Here is an 18,531-nt window from a genome sequence, read left to right on the forward strand (position 1 = left end):
CATCTTTGTAAAACATCAAACAAGTTAAGACAGAAGTATTACATACCCTTCTCTCATCAAGCATCCTGAACAGGTTAGCACCTTTCACAGCTCCGTTGTAAGACCTGGGCTTGTAAAGGGCGAAATAGAAAGACGTTGTGGTGTATTTACCGTCACTTAAATGAGAGGCAGCAGCCACTTAGGCCCGAATCACATTTGTGAAGTTTCATGCCGCATTTTTCCGCTGCCAACTTATATACATGTAGAGGTTACGCTAAAACTTCAATTATTCCAAAGGATGAAAGAAGTGTTATATTTTGATATAGATCTTCAGTTCCTATTATACTAAAAGCCTTTGAAATGTGAGGGCTGACCAGGCCAAGTTATGAAAGGGACAAGAGGAAGGAAGAACAGTGGAAATGCAGTTGGAACACACGGTACCGTTCTGTCTTCACCATTCTACGGGGAGAGAGTCTGCTTTCCGGGCAGCAGGTGGTGTGACTGAAAAGATCACACATTCGTCAGGAGCCGTGTAGGAGTTTTAGCACCGTGAGAGCTCAGCATTACAGATTTAGGGCAGCTAATAAAATTCCAGAGACCAAGTTTTTGACAAGTCTGAAATTTTTTGGAAATAATTTTCCTACCAAGTAAATCTTCTTGGTTCCCCTTTTAGTTCTGCGCTAGAGAAAACTCTGTATAATTAAAATTAAAAAAGAATCGCTTCGCAGCAACCAGATGAACATCTGGCAGCAAAGCCACATTAAAATGCTCTCCTTTCAAAGGAAGAGCAAATATGTGGCTCTTCCATTAAGAGCATTTCTTCTGTCAGAGTGTAATCTCGTAGACTTTCCATTTATGGTCTTTTTTTTTTTTTCCCAAAAGTCCAAGACTGAATTTGAACCTGCAATTTTTCTGTATTTTCTCAGTGGTATCTGGACAATAGTGTGTTAAGTACGTAAGAAATCTAGGGTCAAAACGAAGATAATCTAATGCACCTGGTATTTAAATATATGTGCACAGGTTGTACTTATTATCACCTGGCTAAAAACTGGGAGCAGAAGTAGCTGGAGCCTGTTTTTCACATGTAACAAAAATATTTCAAAGTTAATACAAATTTAATCATAAGCCCATCTAGCCAGAAGCACCGGAGGACATATTTTCATGTGTTTTATCTCTCCCTTTCTCATTAGCCAGAAAATGTTTAAACCCAGAAAGAAAATCAGATCTTTTAAAGCCTCAAATATTCTTCAAACTCATCTCACATTAAAAAAAAAATTGTTTTTCTCGAGATAGCCTTTCAAGATAAGAGTGTATTTCATTTATCATCTGCATTTTTATATTTAAAAACCCTCACAAAGTTCTCTTGATGTGTTGCAAAACTTATAAACAGAGTTGTAACGTTCCGGAGGGCGTATGCTAGGACCCTAGCAGGGCCTCCACTGGAGTCTAACTTTGCTGCCAACTCAGGCCCATCCCTCTCCCCCCGCCCCCCAGCCCCTCCTCCTGCCTGTTATCCAATGTTATGGAGGCCATAGAGTTTGGTGAACTTCGGCAAAAACTTGGAGGACAATCTCTGGGGGAAATGATTCCCTGGGTAAAAAAAAAGGAGAGGAAAAGAATAAAAGTATCTTGAAGGGTACATGTGTTCAGAAGTCAATTTGGCTCTGTTATCAAATTAGAGTTCTTCAGGCAATGGAAACTTGGCTTTCAAGATTTGGGGAGGCACACGACACTAAATAGTTTGCGTATGAGACACGCTCACATGAAAAGAAAAACACAGAAGACAAAGGGTCCTTCATTTGGGGGAGGATATATTCCAACTTGGGGGGAAGGGTGAAGGCAGTTCAGCTCTGAAGCTCAATCATGACATTTCCAGAGAGTTCTGCAGTCCCCCCCGCCTTCGACAGGACAGGATGGGAGGGCCTGTTGTGCCAGGCTGGACTGTCCCGTCCTTCTGCCACACAAACACTGTGCGATATGCAGGCAAGTGCAGGGTCAAGTTGGCAACACTCCTGAGGCTCTCGGGTGTTTATCAACTCAGTAGGTCAAAGGTCTGCAGACACTGGGTGGAGCAGCAGTAAGCCACAAAACTAACTGCTGTCCTCCTGGAAGGGGAAGAAACGGAGAGAACACTGTCAGTTCAAGATTCAAGTCTCAGGATTCTTTCCATCAGAGGCAGTCTTTTTCTTTGTTAAAGTAAAGGATTAGGCACGGCCAAAAAAGCACACCACAGAAAGGTACATTTCCTTTTAAAACTGAGCGCTGGAATCAGGTGAGGTGTGTGTGTACTTGTTTTATTAGTGGTTTTCACATGACATAATATTCCCCAAGTTAGCAGCTGAGGGAAAAAAATAAGTTTTTTCCAGGTTATGGTCTGAATTCTGCTTATTAGAACCAACAGTGCAAGAATAGAATTTGAAATACATTATTAAATATCACGTCACAGAAAACGTCACCAGTTTAGCTAGCACACTTAATAATATTGAAGAACTTGAGGAAAAAACCCCATGATTTTAAGGACTTTATGTTACACTTGTATTCACACAGGATTGTTTGTAGAGGTCATTTCAGAATCTCAGTAAGAGAACTGGAGGGCCTTCTTCCCACCTAGCGGAGGAATCCCATCCCAGACTCCCATTTGGCGCCTTTCCAGACTGAGTCATGAGCCCTCTGACCCGCTCTGGACAGCTCCAGCTCCCAGAGGCCTGGTTTTCCCACCAGAAGTGCTGTCCTCTGGTGGGGAGAAACTAGCTTACTGTTGTTTCCACAGGCCCTCCTGTGCTGACCGTCTTCGGTTTCCCCCACCCCTTAATCCAGTCTTTGCCTTTCTCTGTTGCCCAAGAACGTCAACATCTACAGACCCTGTCCCCAAAGCTGCCTGACGGCTGGACTTTGACTGGATTAGGTTGGCGGAGGCATAGCAGGAGGACGAAGGGCAGGAAGAGAGAAAAGCTGAATATTTTTCTTTTCTTCCTCTTTTTAAAGTCCAGTTAATTGAGGCATATTAACATACACACAAGAAAATTCACCTGCCGTAAGTACACAGTTGAATGAGATTTGAAAAACATACACTTATTTAACACCATAATCAAGATAAGAAGTATTTTTTATTCCCAAAAGTTTCTTGTCTTCATTTGCAGCCAATTGCCAAACCCCCTCCTTAGCCCGCTCCCCACCAAGTCTCTGGCAACCACTGGTCATTTTGTTTCTCTGTGGGTTATGATTTACTTTTCCCTGGGCTTTGTCTTCCTAAAGAACCTTCGCTACCATTTTCATCTTGATGGATAAATGCCTTCAAGGCAAGAGCTAGACCTACCTCTGTGGATCCTTTGTCTTAACATTTCTGGATCAATCTGGGATTCCCTTACCAACTGGCTTCTGGCTAGGTTTGGCTGATGGCAAGATAAAGTTCCCTTTGGTGGCCCTTCTCTTAGGGCCCCAGTAACACTTCAACACTCAGCCGGGTAGCGCCAACTCTGCCTCAGCTTTTGCTTCCTGCTTGCAAAGGCCTCATAGTCAGCCAGAGCTCAGGGCCTTCCCGGGTCTTTCCTGAGCAGGTTCACATCATCCCTACGCATGCATGTGGCCACACAGATTCCCAGGGACACATTAGTGCTTCTTAAAGCCCCTATAGCAACCTTATTCCCCCAGTTCCCCTTTATGGTCAGTCTACTGTTGGCCCCAACAGTTCTTCACCGCCTCAGGCAGCTGTGAGGTTAAACAGTTGCCTCTACTTGGTTTGACAATTTTTGACAAACACCCTCAGTGAAGAGGCTTTTTGCATTGGTGAGCTCTGACTGACGTCAAATAGAGATAGGCTGTCAGTGAACCACCAAGCAGGACAATGACAGTGCTCTGGCAATGGATCTTTGGAGAAACCCTAGCTCCTTTCCACCCCTTTTCAGTTGCTGCCAGAATGCTGGTTTTTACCTGTGATTGCAGATTCTTGATTTTCAAGGCTAAGACTACAAGATGGGGCTATGATACCTTCTTACATCACAAAGGTCTCTGTTCTGAGATTCAGCCACTTGTCTTGAGTAAATGCACACCAGGTTGCTGTAAGTCTTTTGTTAATTTCCAGGGTTCTGGAAAATTTGATGGTGACCATTTTTGCCGGTTTTCTCCTTGCTTTTGTGGAAAGATTGAGTATTTGTACTCCATCTCTACCTCTCTGACTAGAGCTCCTAGGGGGCAGCCCTTCTGTTGGCTCTAATTCTCAGCAGCCTCCAGATCCCCTTGTCCTTCAGGCCTACAGATGAGGCTGGTAAATCTTCCTACTGTTGTAAGTTTCCAGGGACTTTATCATCCTTGTGGGTGCTCTGAATCCTGCCTCAACTCCTGCAAATGGTCCCTCTCCATTCTTTTCTCTTCAAAATCCCAGCTCATGTGTGTTTTCTAGCCCGTTTCCCAATTGATTTAGTAAATGTTACAAGAAGGGGCCTAAGAAAACAGTCCATCCAGATGGAATTCTGGAACCAGGTTGGTCAGTGCACGAATGGCCTTCTTACTAGGGAAAAATGCGACGCTGCTAACATGCAGTGTGGTGTGGCGTCAGGACCACTCAAAGTATCACTTAAGCTGACTGCCAAGGGGGGTAAGGCGCTGGGAGGTCAAGGGGCTGTGGCACTTGATTGCTGTGGCATCACCGTGAGTTCAGAGACCGTGCATGAGATGGCTTCTTCTGAGGGCTAAAGAGATGATCGCTCCCTGCCCCCATCTCCATCTCTATCCCCAATTAAGCACAGTGCCTTGAACTCTCAACTCAGTTCATAGGTAGAGATGAAACATTTCTGTGGTGGCTCTAAAGGAATTCTTATTCTGTGAGCTGTAGGAAGGACATGTCTGAAGCCTGAACATACAGGGTGCAGAGCACATGCCTGCCAGGTAAGAGTACATTCATGCGGAGTCTCTTACGCTAAGGTAAGGGTGCTGGCTGGGAAGGTAGGACCTTGAGACTTGAGACTGAAACCTCTGTACAGACACGAGGCTAAGAACCTTGAACTTCTAATATCTCTAAACATTTCTTCACATCAGAAACAGCCTTTCTTACCTTCTGACACAATGAGCATTTTCCTGCATAACAATATTTCACTGACTTCATCTGGGATGGTCACCTAAAAAGGAAATGCCTATTCTCTTCAGAACCCACCACCAGCAACAGTCACTGTCTCTATGGCCACAAAAGGTAAAATCCCAGCATGATCCAGAGAATTAATTGCAAGGCCTGCTACTGGGGGAGAGAACATACATGAAGAGGTTGCAGGATCTTGCCAAATTTTATGAGCAGGAACCTGGAAAGCAAGCATACAGATGGATTCTAAGTAAATTAGCCAGGCTGGATCAGGCCAACGAGAGTGTTCACATATGCCTCAGGATTTAACATGGGAGCCTGAGCACCTGTAATGGTTACGAGAAGTCCTGAGTCAGTAAAGGCCTACAGGCAAGGAGACAGCGATGCTGGACCTCCCACTGCACACCCCAGAGGGAAGAGATCAAAGGTTTAGAGAAATGGGAACTTTGAAGTGGCTCCACTGCCGTGCAACTTGCTCCGCCGCCTCCTGCAAACCTTTGGGAGAACCAGGAAGGCACTTCCTTTACCAAGACACAAAAGTATGTATCGATGAGGGGAAGTAGACACACACTTGATCCTTAATATGACACATGCCTAGTAGAGGTGAGAGAGAAATCCTCCAAATCCTCCAAAAGGTCAGGTGTCTGCTGCATTGGTAAAGTTTCAGAAGAGTTACATCTGGAGCTGCGCTATGAAGAAACAGATGCACGCTGTGGGTCCTTTTGGATTTTCGGGACAAAATGTATTTGGGTGGGGATTTCTGGTTCTGCCACGATGGACTAGTCCAGTCCTTCCAGGTCCTTCGTCTTACAGTTAAAACACAATAAACTGGCCATAACACCACAAACAAGTATAGGAAGGCTCTGAAGAATAGAAAAAGGCGGACAACTTAGGGACCTTGGGACTTGAGGAGCAACACAGCAGTGGTGAGTTCCCTAGGCTTTCTTACTGCCTCCCCTATAGCGAGATACGATGCTTGTAGAAACCCAGAACCACGAACAGGCATAGGTTAAAAAAAAAAAAAAATCTCCAAGAAAAACCTGTTCCCCCTAGCCAAAGGACCAGGACAGAGAAATCTCTAGAGGCAAAGTAGTTGCTTCATACTGGGTATGGGGGAATAGAGAGTGATAGCTCAAGTGTACAAGGTTTCTCGTAGGGCGAGAAAAATATTTTAAACTGGACTGTGGTGCTGGCTGCACATATCCATGGATATAGTAAAAACTGCTGAACTGTATACTTTAAACAGGTGAATTGCATGATATGTGAATCATCTCATTAAAGCTGTTTTAAAACTAACAGCACTGAAAGGAGAAATAGACAAATCCACAATTAGAGTGGATACTTCAACACCCCACTCTCAGCAACTGGCAGAACTAGTAGATAGAAAATCAGCAGAAGTACAGAAAAACCAAACAACTCAATTAAACCAAAGAATCTAACTGATGTATATAGAGCACTCTGCCCAACAACAGCAGAAAACACTCCCCCCCCCAAAAAAAAAGTACCTGGAAAATTCACCAGAATAGACTGTATCCCTGGCTATAAAACATACTTCGACAAATTGGAAAGAACTGAAATTATACAGAGGACACATGTGGTTTCATCCTTGATAAAGAGCGTAGCAGTCATCATTCCTGCTCATATAAGAACAAGCTGAACAAACTGAAAATCAACAACCTTTCTTCCAGCCACCAGGGAACTGAGGGTGTAGGGCAAAGAGCAACCTCAAAGTCTGGAGAGACGGGTAAATCTGGAGAGTCGTAGCTGAGATTTGCTCACCTGGACAGAACACACTGCTGAGTGTGGGCTAGCCTGAGAATCACATAGTCCTGGGGCTGCAATCTTAGCATTGTCCCACACAGTCTTGGGTCTTTCTTACCTGTCATGGGCTGTCATGGTAAAAAATTAAAAAAAAAAAAAATCCCCTTGCAGCTCAGTGAGGAGGAGGAAAGAAGCAGTTATTGTGTAACATGCCCAGAGCTCTGTCTAGAACAAACGATTGCTCTCCAGAGGAAAAGAGTTTATCAGAGCCTTATCTCAGCTGGAGAAGGGCACTGTTCCCACTCCAGCCCCCCTCTAGCCTACCCATATCACCTAGTGGGGAGGAGGCAAGCTATGAGACATGACTGAGACTTGTGAAAGTCCAGTCCAGATATACAGGCCCTCTAAAATATTGAGATGTAATCATAAAATTTCAGAACGCTTCCGGGGCGCCTGGGTGGCACAGTGGTTAAGCGTCTGCCTTCGGCTCAGGGCGTGATCCTGGCGTTATGGGATCGAGCCCCACATTGGGCTCCTCTGCTATGAGCCTGCTTCTTCCTCCCCACTCCTCCTGCTTGTGTTCCCTCTCTCGCTGCCTGTCTCTATCTCTATCGAATGAATAAATAAGATCTTTAAAAAAAAAAAATTTCAGAACGCTTCCTTACCTCACATCTTAGCACCAGAGTAACGGGTTCCCAGCATAAGAACAGTGGATTACAGATAGAACAACTACAAGTTGCTGACTCTCTGAGGAGGAGTACCCAGGGAAGCCCAAAGTCAAGTGAGGAGACTTAAACAAGGACACAAAAAGAATCTGCATTTGAAGCCTCTGGCAACTACACCTTCAGCAAATATGAGACACAGCCCAACTCCTAGCCTGATTAACATAAAATTTCACACTAAACGACTACTTACCTCGGTTCTTTTTTACCCAATAACACATATCTGACTTTCAACAAAAAATTACAGACACGACATAAGGCAAGAAAAAGCACATGCTGAAGAGACAAAGAAAACTTCAGAACCAGAGCCAGATATGACACAGATATTGGGATTTACTAGACAGGGAATTTTGAAAAGTCGAACAGAAAATCCAATATCTGGGGGACAATTTCTAAAGGAGCAACATATGCATAATTAGAATACCAGAAGGAGAAAAGGAGAGAAAGGAAAAGAAACTTGAAGTAGTAATGGTGAAGAACTTCACAAACTTAGTCACAGACCCAGTAGCGTAACAGCACCGAGCAGGATAAATATCAAAAACAAAACAAAACAACCCCAAGCGACTCGTACGCATATCATATTCAAACTAGAAAAAGGAAAAAGGACATTTTCAAAAAAGCAGAGGGAAAAAAGAAAAGCAACCCTTACCTATAGGACAAGCATATGAACTACAGCGGACTTATCAGAAACCAGGAAAGCAAGGAAAGAGTGGAGGAAAATAATTAGTGTGCTCAAAAAAAAAAAAAAATCACTACCTTATTATTCTATACCCAGTAACATTATCCTTATTAGAAGAACAAGCATATGAACTACAGCGGACTTATTTCATGCAAATAAGAAAAGAGCAGAGTAAAATATTTAGTGTGCTCAAAGAAAAAAAAATCACTAACTTAGAATTCTATACCCAGTAAATTATCCTTCAAAAGTAAAGGAATATAAAGACTTTTTCATACAAACTGATAGCTGAGGAAAATTCATTGCCAGGCAGACCTGCCCTGCAAGAAAGGTTGGAAGGAGTTCTTCAGTGATAAGGAAAAGGATATAGGTCAGAACTCAGATCTCAAAAAAAAAAAAAGCAGGACGCCTGCTAGAGAAGGAATAAATAAAGGTAACATAAAATACTTTATTTTCCTAATTTTCAGTTGATCTGAAGTATAGCTTGCTTAAAGTAATAAGGGTAGTAATGTGTAGTATGAGTACACAGACGGATAGTGACATGAATGATAGCAATTTCATAAAGGATGACAGGGAGGAATGTGAAATGTTCTCTTACAAGACACTTGTACTACACATTGAGTAATATAGTGTCATTTGAAGATGGGATTTAGTGAAAAATGTATATTGCGAACTCTAAGGAAACCACAATACATTTTTTAAAAAGGACTATAATCAGTATGCTAAGAGAGGAGATAAAATGGAATCATGTGAAATGCTCAATTAAAACCAGAGTAGGCAGAAAAAGGGGGGGGGAAGAAATGAAGAACAAATATAAAAAATAGAAAACAATTATAAAACAGAGTAGGTATTAATCCAACTAAATCAATAATCACTTTAAATTTGAATTGCCTAAATATACCAATTAAAAGACAGAAACTATATCAGTGGGTGAAAAAACAAGACCCAACTACATGGTGTGTACAAGAAACCCACTTTAAACATATAGATGTGGACAGGTTAAGAGTAAAGGGGGGGAAGACAAAGCATGTTAACACTAATCAAAAGAAAGATGGAATAGCTATATCAATTTCAGATGAAGTGGACTTTAGGCCAAGGAAAAGTATCAGACATAAGGAGGGTCATGACATCATGATACAGGCGTTAATTATCCAAAAAGACATAACAATGGGAAATGTGTATGAACCTAATGACAGAGCATCAAAACATTTGAGGCACAAAATTATAGAACCATAAGAAGAAATAGACAAACCCACTATTAGAGCTGGAGATTTCAACACCCCTCTTTCAGTAACTAATAGATCCAAAAAGCAGAAAAAATAAGAGAAAAAAATAGTTGAACTCAATGACATCATTAATCAATGAGACCTGACATTTATAGATACTCTATCCAACAAAAAAGAAATACACATTCTTCTCAAGCTCATGTATAATATTATTCAGCAAAATAGACCACATTCTAGGACATAAAATCACAGCATAACAAATTTAAAACAAGAGAAATTATACAAACTTTGTTCTCAGACCACTACTGGAATTAACTAGAAATCAATAATAGACAGGTGGAAAATCCCCAAATATTTGAAAATTAAACAATTAAATTCTAAAAAATACAGGGGTGAAGAACAGGTCTCCAGAGAAATTAAAATATTTTGAACTGAGGGGCGCCTGGGTGGCCCACTTAGTTAAGTGTCTGACTCTTAATTTTGGCTCACGTCATGATCTCAGCGTCATGGTATTGAGCTCCGTGTAGTCTGCTTGAGATTCTCTCTCTCCCTCTGCCTCTCCCCCAGCTTGTGCTCTCACTCTCTCTCTCTCAAAAAATAATAAAGAATCCAAGAAAAATATTTTGAATTGAATGAAAATGAAATACAACTGGTCAAAAAATTGTGGGATGGGGGCGCCTGGGTGGCACAGCGGTTAAGCGTCTGCCTTCGGCTCAGGGCATGATCCTGCCGTTATGGGATCGAGCCCCACATCAGGCTCCTCCACTATGAGCCTGCTTCTTCCTCTCCCACTCCCCCTGCTTGTGTTCCTTCTCTCGCTGGCTGTCTCTCTGTCAAATAAATAAATAAAATCTTTAAAAAGAAATTGTGGGATGCAGCAGAAGCAGTATTAAAGGGAAGCTCATAGCACATAAAACACATAAAACACTAAAATCAATAACCTGAGCTTCCATCACAAAGTCAGAGAATGAAAAACAATTTATGAAGAAAGTCTAAAGTAAGTAAAAATCATAGAGCATGTTCTCTGTCCATAATGGAATCAAATTAGAAATCCATAACAGAAAGACAACAGGAAAATCTCCAAATGTGGAAATAAAATAACACAGTTCTTTGACCTCCTCTGACCCATGGGTCAAATGACTACTTTCCCATGGATTAAAGAGGCAGTCTCAAAGGATATAAAAACTTACATGGACTGAATGAAAATGAAAATACAACATATCAAAAATTTTAAGACATAGTAAAGCAGTGCTGAGAGAAAAATTTTAAGGGCTTAAATACTTGTTAAAAAGACAGAAAAGTCTCAAATCAATAATCTGAGCTTCTACTCTAAGCCCTACCCCCACCCCCAAAAAGGCAAAGTAAACCTGAAGCAAGCAGAAGGAAAAAATAATAAAGAAATCAATGAAACTGAAAATCTGACTAGGATTAAGAAGATCAGTAAAATTGATTCATCTTTAGCAAGACTGAAAAGATAAACAGAGGGAAGGCTCTCTTAGTATAAGAAATGAAACAGGTGATATCAGTATAGATCCTAAAGCCATTAAAAATATGAGCATATTATGAACAACTTCATAGTCATAAATCTGTGAACTGAGAATAGATGAATTCCTTGAAAACTACAAACTACCAACACTCAACCAAGATGAAATATCAAGCCTGAATAGTCTTATAACTATTAAAGAAACTGACTTTGTTATTAAAAAAAATAAATTTCCACTGGGGAATTCTATCAAACATTTAAAGAAGAGCTAAGAGGAATTTTTACACAATCTCTTGTAGAAAAATAGAAGAGGAGGAACACTTTCCAACTCAATTTATGAGGACAGTGTTACTCTGACTCAAAAGCCAAAGAGTACAAATCCAAAAAACTACAGACCATATCTCTCATGAACATAGATACAAAAATCTTCAACAAAGTAATCCTCAACTAAGTTAATACAGAAATGTAGAAAAAGAACTATACACCATGATCAAATGGGAGTTATTCTGGGTATGTAAGGCTGGTTTAATATTTGCAAATCAATCTCATCTACCATATCAACAGGTGAATGAAAAAATATTGTATGGTATCAGTGGACTCAGAAAAAGCATTTGACAAAATACAACATCCATTCATGATAAAAAGTCTCAGCAAACTAGGAATAGAGGGGAATCTTTCTCAATTTGATAATTAGAATCTACAAAAAAAAAAAAAAACAAACCCTACTGCCAACATCACACTTTAAAGTAATGTCTACTTTCACCACCTTAAGCAACATTGTACTTGAAGTTTTAACCATTGCAATAAGGCAAGAAAAAGAAATAAAAGGCATACGGAATGGGGGAGAAGTAAAATTATTTCTGCTTTCAGATGGCATGATATGATCGTCTACACAGAAAATACAAGGGATCTACAAAAAATACTCCCGACTCTTAAGCAAGCTCAGCAAGGCTGCAGGCACATTAGATCAAAACACAAAAATAAATCACATTTCCACATGCTAAGAATGAACACATGGAAATCGGAATTTAAAAATATAATAATATCACTTATAGTCACAAAGAAAGTGAAATATTTGAATATAAATGTAACAAAACATATAAGGATCTGAATGCTGAACATTATTAAATACTGATGAGAGAAATAAGAGCACCTAAATAAATGGAGAAGTCATGGTATTCACACACTGGCAGACTCAACATAGCAAAGATGTTAATTCTCTCCAAGTTGATCTACAGATTGAATGCAGTTCTTTTCAAAATTCAGCACAAGGGTCTTTTTTTGAGACAAAGATGAGCTTATTCTAAAATTTATATGGAAATTCAGAGGCTCTAGAATAGTTAATACAATCTGGAAAGAGAAGAATAAAGTAAAAAAATCACTTTTTCCGATGTTAAGGCCTAATACATAACTATAGAATCAACATAGTTTGGCACTGACTAAGAGATAGACACAGACCACTGAAACAGAATAGGGAGCATCCTTATGACCTTGAGGTAGGTAAAGATTACTTAGGACACAAAAAGCACTAAATATAAAATTAAAATGGATAAATTTGACTTGATCAAAATTAAAACCTGCTTTGCAAATTACACTCATAAAATGAAAAGGCAAGCATCACTTTTGAGATTTTCTCAATTCAGGAAACTATATAAATTTTAAGTCATTAGATACGTTGTATTACTTTAATTAAAAGAAAATAAAGTTGGTTAAAACCCTATTTCAGATAATTTGCTACATCAGAATGTATATATTTGTATACATCACAACTGAAATGAAACTAAGACACAAAATGATCTAATGGTCATTTGGTAAGTGGACGGTAAGTGGATTTTTGAGGATCAGCTAATCAAAATTAACTCTTTTTTTAAATAACTGTTATGTGAAAATCATTCATAGAAGCAATACATTTCATGCCACTGAATTTTTAAAAATAAAGGTTCTAAGCAAAAGAATCCAACTCCATAAAGATGTGGGTTGTTTTTTTTGTTTTTGTTTTTTTTAACTTACTGAAGCATCATACCCATTGACATCACTAACTCCTTATGATGCTCAAGGGAGTAGGTGGGTAACCTGGAGGTGTCGTATCTGTACTATAAAAAAATCCCAACTCTGTGTACTGACTTACTTTTGGGAGATTCATCTAACAACACATTGTATCGGCTTGTTGCATTAATGATCTAAGCTGTTACAACAACACCAAGTCTACTGCCTTAAGAATGGATTTGTGCTGGTTTGATACTTTAAAATTCCAGAACTGTGGCACCAGAGACATGATAGTTTTAGGGGAGAAATTTTGAGCTAAGCAATAAACTCTACAGTTAGGAAAAAGATGCTAGTAAATTCTACAAAGAACATCAGACATGACATTTGTTGCTTTAGAATCTCTGAACTTATTTATAGGCGAGGCAGGAAAAAGAGCATTTCAGCTTAGTTTTAAAATACAGAAATACCACTATTCTTAAAAAAAAATCACAATGTGGTTGGCACATACTGGAGCCCAAAATATCATAAGAAATATGGTATTTTCTTTGCAAACGTGTTTCCTGATTAGAAACAAAAAGCATAGTCTTGACTCATACAGAAATTCAAGCCAGAAGAAAAATAATATTTATTAGACAGAATTTATCAGATGACATCCCAAGCCTGTGCACATATTAAGGGAGAATCATCTCATGACATATTTATATGTGTTACATTTATGTTAACAGTGCTTGTTATGTTTGTAACTTGTTACATATATGTAACTGCTTGTTACATTTATATTAACAGTGACTGTCTCTCATGGGAAGATCCTGTGTGCAGAACTACAGGCTTACATATTAGCTTCTGTACTTGATGGGTCCATGGCCTAGAACATTAGGGGTGAAATATGGACGGGGAAAGAAGTATCAGCTGGTTTGGTCATAGCTGAATCCCCAGTACCTGGTACCAAGTTTGGCACATAGCTCATGGTCAATACATAACTGTTGAGTGATACAAGGAGGAAAAAAGCAGTTACGAACAATTTAGTTCATTCGTTGAAGAATATTTTGCCTGTGCAAAGTTTCATAAGTCACCTTAAGAGGGTGCCAATGAATAGACTTCTTCTGAAAGAAACACAAAAATCCCAAACACAAGTAAGCAAATAATGTCAGTATTACTGATGTTAATTGTTTCACAGAAGAAAGTAATAGCCATAAAAAGCAAGGGTAAGGAAATGAGAAGCATCTCATAAGTGATCTGACCATATAAGAATCCAAAGAGATTATTTACAGATCATCTACAGTAAGTGGGAGAAGGGAGTGCTAAGTTGTTCTGAAAGATGGACGGAAGCTGTAAGACAAAGAGTTCCTAATGCCTCTCACAAACAGGCTTCTACCCAAGGCACAACAGTCACCCAGGCATCTGGCTTTCTCGTATCATCACTCTGGCCTAAAAGACCAAGGAGAATTCCTGAAGAAAACCAAACTCTAACTCTGAGCCTGAAAGCAGCGGACTGAAGCCATGAAGACCTACCTACCTGCTTGCCGGGGAGGCTCAATGCGTATCTGCCGACTAACTGGACAAATTAATACACGAGTGGGTGAGTTATTCTGAGCTCTTTGGAAGTAACTCCAATGGCATTTTTTAAACAGGAATAGAGAAAAAATTATAAAATTCCCATGGAACCAAATAGCCAAACAAATCTTGAGAAAGAACAATGCTGGAGGCATCTCACTTCCTGACTTCAGAATATTTTACAAGACTTTAGTAATCAAAACAGTATGGTACTGGCATAAAGACAGACACACAGACACATGGAACAGGACAGAGAGCCTAGAAATAAACCCACACATACACTGTCAACAGATCTTCCACTGTCAAAGGAAGCCAAGAACACACAATGGGAAAAGGACAGTCTCCCCAACAAATGGTCCTGGGAAACTGGACATCCACAGGCAAAAGAATGAAATTGCACCTTCATCCCACACCTATACACACGTGCATAAAAAGATCAACTCAAAATGGATCGAAGACATACGCAAGACCTGAAACTATAAAACTCCTACAAGAAACGTGGTATAAATAAGGGGAAATCTTGACATTGGACTTGGCAATGATTTCTTGGCTATGACACCAAAAGAACAGCAACAAAACTAAAAAATAGGTCAGTGGGACTACATCAAACTAAAAAGCTTCTGCCCAGCAAATGACACAATCAATACAAGGAAAAAGCAACTTAGTAAATAGGGAAAATATTTGAGAACTCGTTATTTGATAATGGGTTAATATCTAAAATAGAAGGAAGTTCTATAACTCAAGAGCAAAAAACAATCTGATTTAAAAGTGGGCAAAGGACTTACACAGACATTTCTCCAAAGACATACAGATGGCTAACAGGTATGTGAAAAGATGCTCAACATCACTCATCATCAGGGAAATACAAATCAAAACCACAGTGAGATCTCACCTCACACCTGTTAGGATGGATATTATAAAAACAAACCAAAACAAAACAAAAACAACCAAAAAACCAACCAAACAAAAAATACCAAGTGTTGGAAAAGATGTAGAGAAATTGGAATCATTGAATACTCTTGGTAGGAGTGTAAAATGGTGCAGCTGCTACGGAAAATTGTATGGCAGTTCCTCAAAAAATTAAAATAGAACTATCATATGATCCAGAAATCCTCCTTCTGGGTACATAACCAAAAGAATTGAAATCAGAGTCTCAAAGAAATACCTGCACACCCATGTTCATTACGGCATTATTCACTAAAATATCCAAGAGATAAAAACAACTTCTGTGTCCACTGATGGGTGAGTGGATGAAGACAAGGTGGTTTAAATATACAATGGAATATTATTTAGACTTTTTTTTTTTTTTAAAGGATGTCCTGGCATAGGTAACAACATGGACAGACCTGCAGGACATTATGCTAAGTGAAATAAGCCAGCCACAGGAAGGACAGCATTTCACTTATATGAGGTATCTAAAAAACTAAGACTCATCGAAGCAGAGAGTAGAATGGTGGTTGCCAAGGGCTGGGGGGAGGAAGAAATGGGAGCTGCTGAGTTTCGGTTATGCAAACTGAGCTAGTTCTAGAATGCTGCTGTGGAACGTAGTGCCTATAGTTAAATAATACTGTACCGTGCTCTTGAAAATTTGTTAGGAGGGTAGATCTCATGTCTAAATGTTCTTGCCACAGTTTAAAAAACACAAGTATACAGAGTACCAATGATCTGATTCAATGGATCCTTAGTTTAGAAGTCAATTTAGAGAGATTCTACCTCCTAAAATATTACCAGTGGTCATTTCTAGTGGTAGTTCTTCCATTTGAAGTAGTTTCCTTTTGCAGAATTGTATTTTCTAATTTTGCTTTAATGATAATGTATGAATTAAATAGATATACTTTGTTTCCCTCTCCCCCCCAAAATAAAAATAAAAATAAAAAAGAAACCACTGGTCTTACTAATGTTTTAATAATTAAACATTTTTAATTTCTAAAGCAACACCAGTTTGTTGTAAAAATTCAGTTCTACTCAAAAGAAATCACTGTTCTATTGAAAGCAGTTACTATATATAGTGTATATATATTCATACCCATATTTGACAAACACTGGATTATGCTATGCAACCTGTTTAAAAACTTTTTTTTTCCTCTTTGCTTTTTTCCTTTCTTTTTTTTCTTTTGGGGGGGGGATGCAGGGAGAGAGAGAATTTTAAGCAGCCTCCACACCCCATGGGAGCCTGACGTGGGGCTCGAGCTCACAACCCCGAGATCATGTCTTGAGCCAAAATCAAGAGTCAGATGCTTAACCAACTATGCCACCCAGGCGCCCCAAAAACATTTTTAACTAAACTGAAAAACTTTTGCCAATGAATCTTTTCTTTTTAAACCTGTATAAAGTTTCAAGCAAAAGATTTTTTTAAAAAATCCCTCTAGATATATTTTTCAAATTGTTGGTTTGGTGTATTTGTAAAAATACATCCTCACTGACAATATTCAAATGATTCTATAGTATATAGAATTGAAAATTAAAGTCTCCTCTGACTACCCTGCTGGAGCTTTTAGTACACACATACACATATTTCAAAAGTATCTTACTCAGAATATTAGAGCGTATCTTCATTCATGCTATATGGTGATTCAATTAGTAGCTAACTGCAGCATAGCGTCTGAAACACAGACTTGAAGCAAGTCTGCTAGGGTTCAAATTCCAGCTCTGCTAGGAGACCTTGGCCCAGGTTCTGATATTCCTGTGCCTCAGTCCCAGCTCCCTCCCCACCCCCTATAAAATGGAGATTAGGTTGAACCATATATAAATGCCAAGGCACATGACTGCTATGATTCAATCTTGTTTTTAAATTTTTTGATTTAATTTAAAAAATTTTTTTATGATTCCATCTAATAACAGACCTATCTTATAGTACTTGGAGAAGTAATACAGCTCAGCTTCCGAGCTGGATCTCCTGACCCCTAAGGCCAGGAAGTTCTTTCCATTCCAGCCTACGGCCTCGCTGCACAAAAGCAGAGATGTCACCACACCAACACCCGAGTGTACGCTGTAGTATCTGTTACAGCTAAACCTTCCCCCAATGATATGGGAAGAACCACTGGGATTCTGGGCCATTTGTAGGCTCCGTTCCAAAAACATTCTGGTGATTTAAATGAAACCTTTTGAATGTCTATGATGATTAATTTTAGTTGTCAACTTGGCTGGGCCGTGGTGCTCAGCTGTTTGGTCAATACCAATCTAGATGCTGCTGTGAAAGTATTTTTTAGATGCGATTAACCTTTAAATCAGTAGACTTTGAATAAAGCAGATTACGCTCCATGATGTGGGTGGACCTCATCCAATCAGCTGAAGACCTTAAGGACAAAACAGAGGTAGAAAGACTTTTCTTTAAGACAGTGACCTGCTTGGGGGTCAAGCCTATGCTCTGCAGAATTCGGACTCAAGACCACAACATCAGCTCCTGAATTTCCAGCCTGCCAGTCTGCCCTATGGTTTTGGATTTGCCAGGCCCCACAACTGTGTGAGTCAATTCCTTAAAATCAATCAATCTCTCTATCTACAGATATAGGTTCTGCTTTTCTGGACAACCCTTAACTAACACAGATACAGCTACTGGGAAGTGAGAAGCTGCTGTAACAAATATTTAAAAATCTAGAAGTGGCTTTGAAATTGGGTAATGGGAGAGGGTGGAAGAGTTCTCAGCTGCATGGTAGACAAAGCCTATACTGCCTTGAAGAAACTGTTGGTAGAAACGCAGACGTTAAAGAGTATCTGGTGAGGCTCACAAAGGAAAGAGGGGAGCTGTAGACAGAGCTTCTACTGTTTTAGAGAATACATACATTGTCGTCACCAGAAGGCTGTGTTGAAGGTGCGTTTGCTGAGGTCTTGGACAAAAAGAGGGAATGTGTTATTAGAAGCGCGAAGAAAGGTGACCCTGGTTATAAAAAGCACACAGGACTTGACTGAATTGTGTTCTCCTGGATGGAAAACAGAACTTGTAAGCAATGAACCTGGATATTTAGCTGAGGAGATTTCTAAGCAAATGGTTGAAGGCATGGCCTGGTTTCTCCTTGCTTACCGTAAAATGGTAGAGGAGGGAGCTAAGTTGAGGGAACTATTAAGCAAAAAGG

At 39.6% G+C, this 18,531-nt stretch overlaps 1 protein-coding gene across 4 annotated transcripts in view; it reads right to left on the reverse strand.

The window, feature by feature from the left end:
* Positions 1-1,773: 1,773 nt before the first annotated feature.
* The window catches only part of LRRC28 (leucine rich repeat containing 28), a 168,640-nt gene continuing 151,882 nt past the window's right edge, over positions 1,774-18,531 (reverse strand). For all 4 annotated transcript variants that reach the window (XM_026510365.4, XM_026510366.4, XM_026510370.4 and 1 more), the window contains one exon: positions 1,774-2,084. In XM_026510365.4, coding sequence (XP_026366150.1) covers positions 2,012-2,084 — 73 coding nt within the window. In that variant the 3' untranslated portion in view covers positions 1,774-2,011. The remainder of the gene's footprint in view (positions 2,085-18,531) is intronic.

The sequence above is a fragment of the Ursus arctos genome, unplaced genomic scaffold (assembly GCF_023065955.2).
Source record: "Ursus arctos isolate Adak ecotype North America unplaced genomic scaffold, UrsArc2.0 scaffold_28, whole genome shotgun sequence".
NCBI classification, from domain to species: domain Eukaryota; kingdom Metazoa; phylum Chordata; class Mammalia; order Carnivora; family Ursidae; genus Ursus; species Ursus arctos.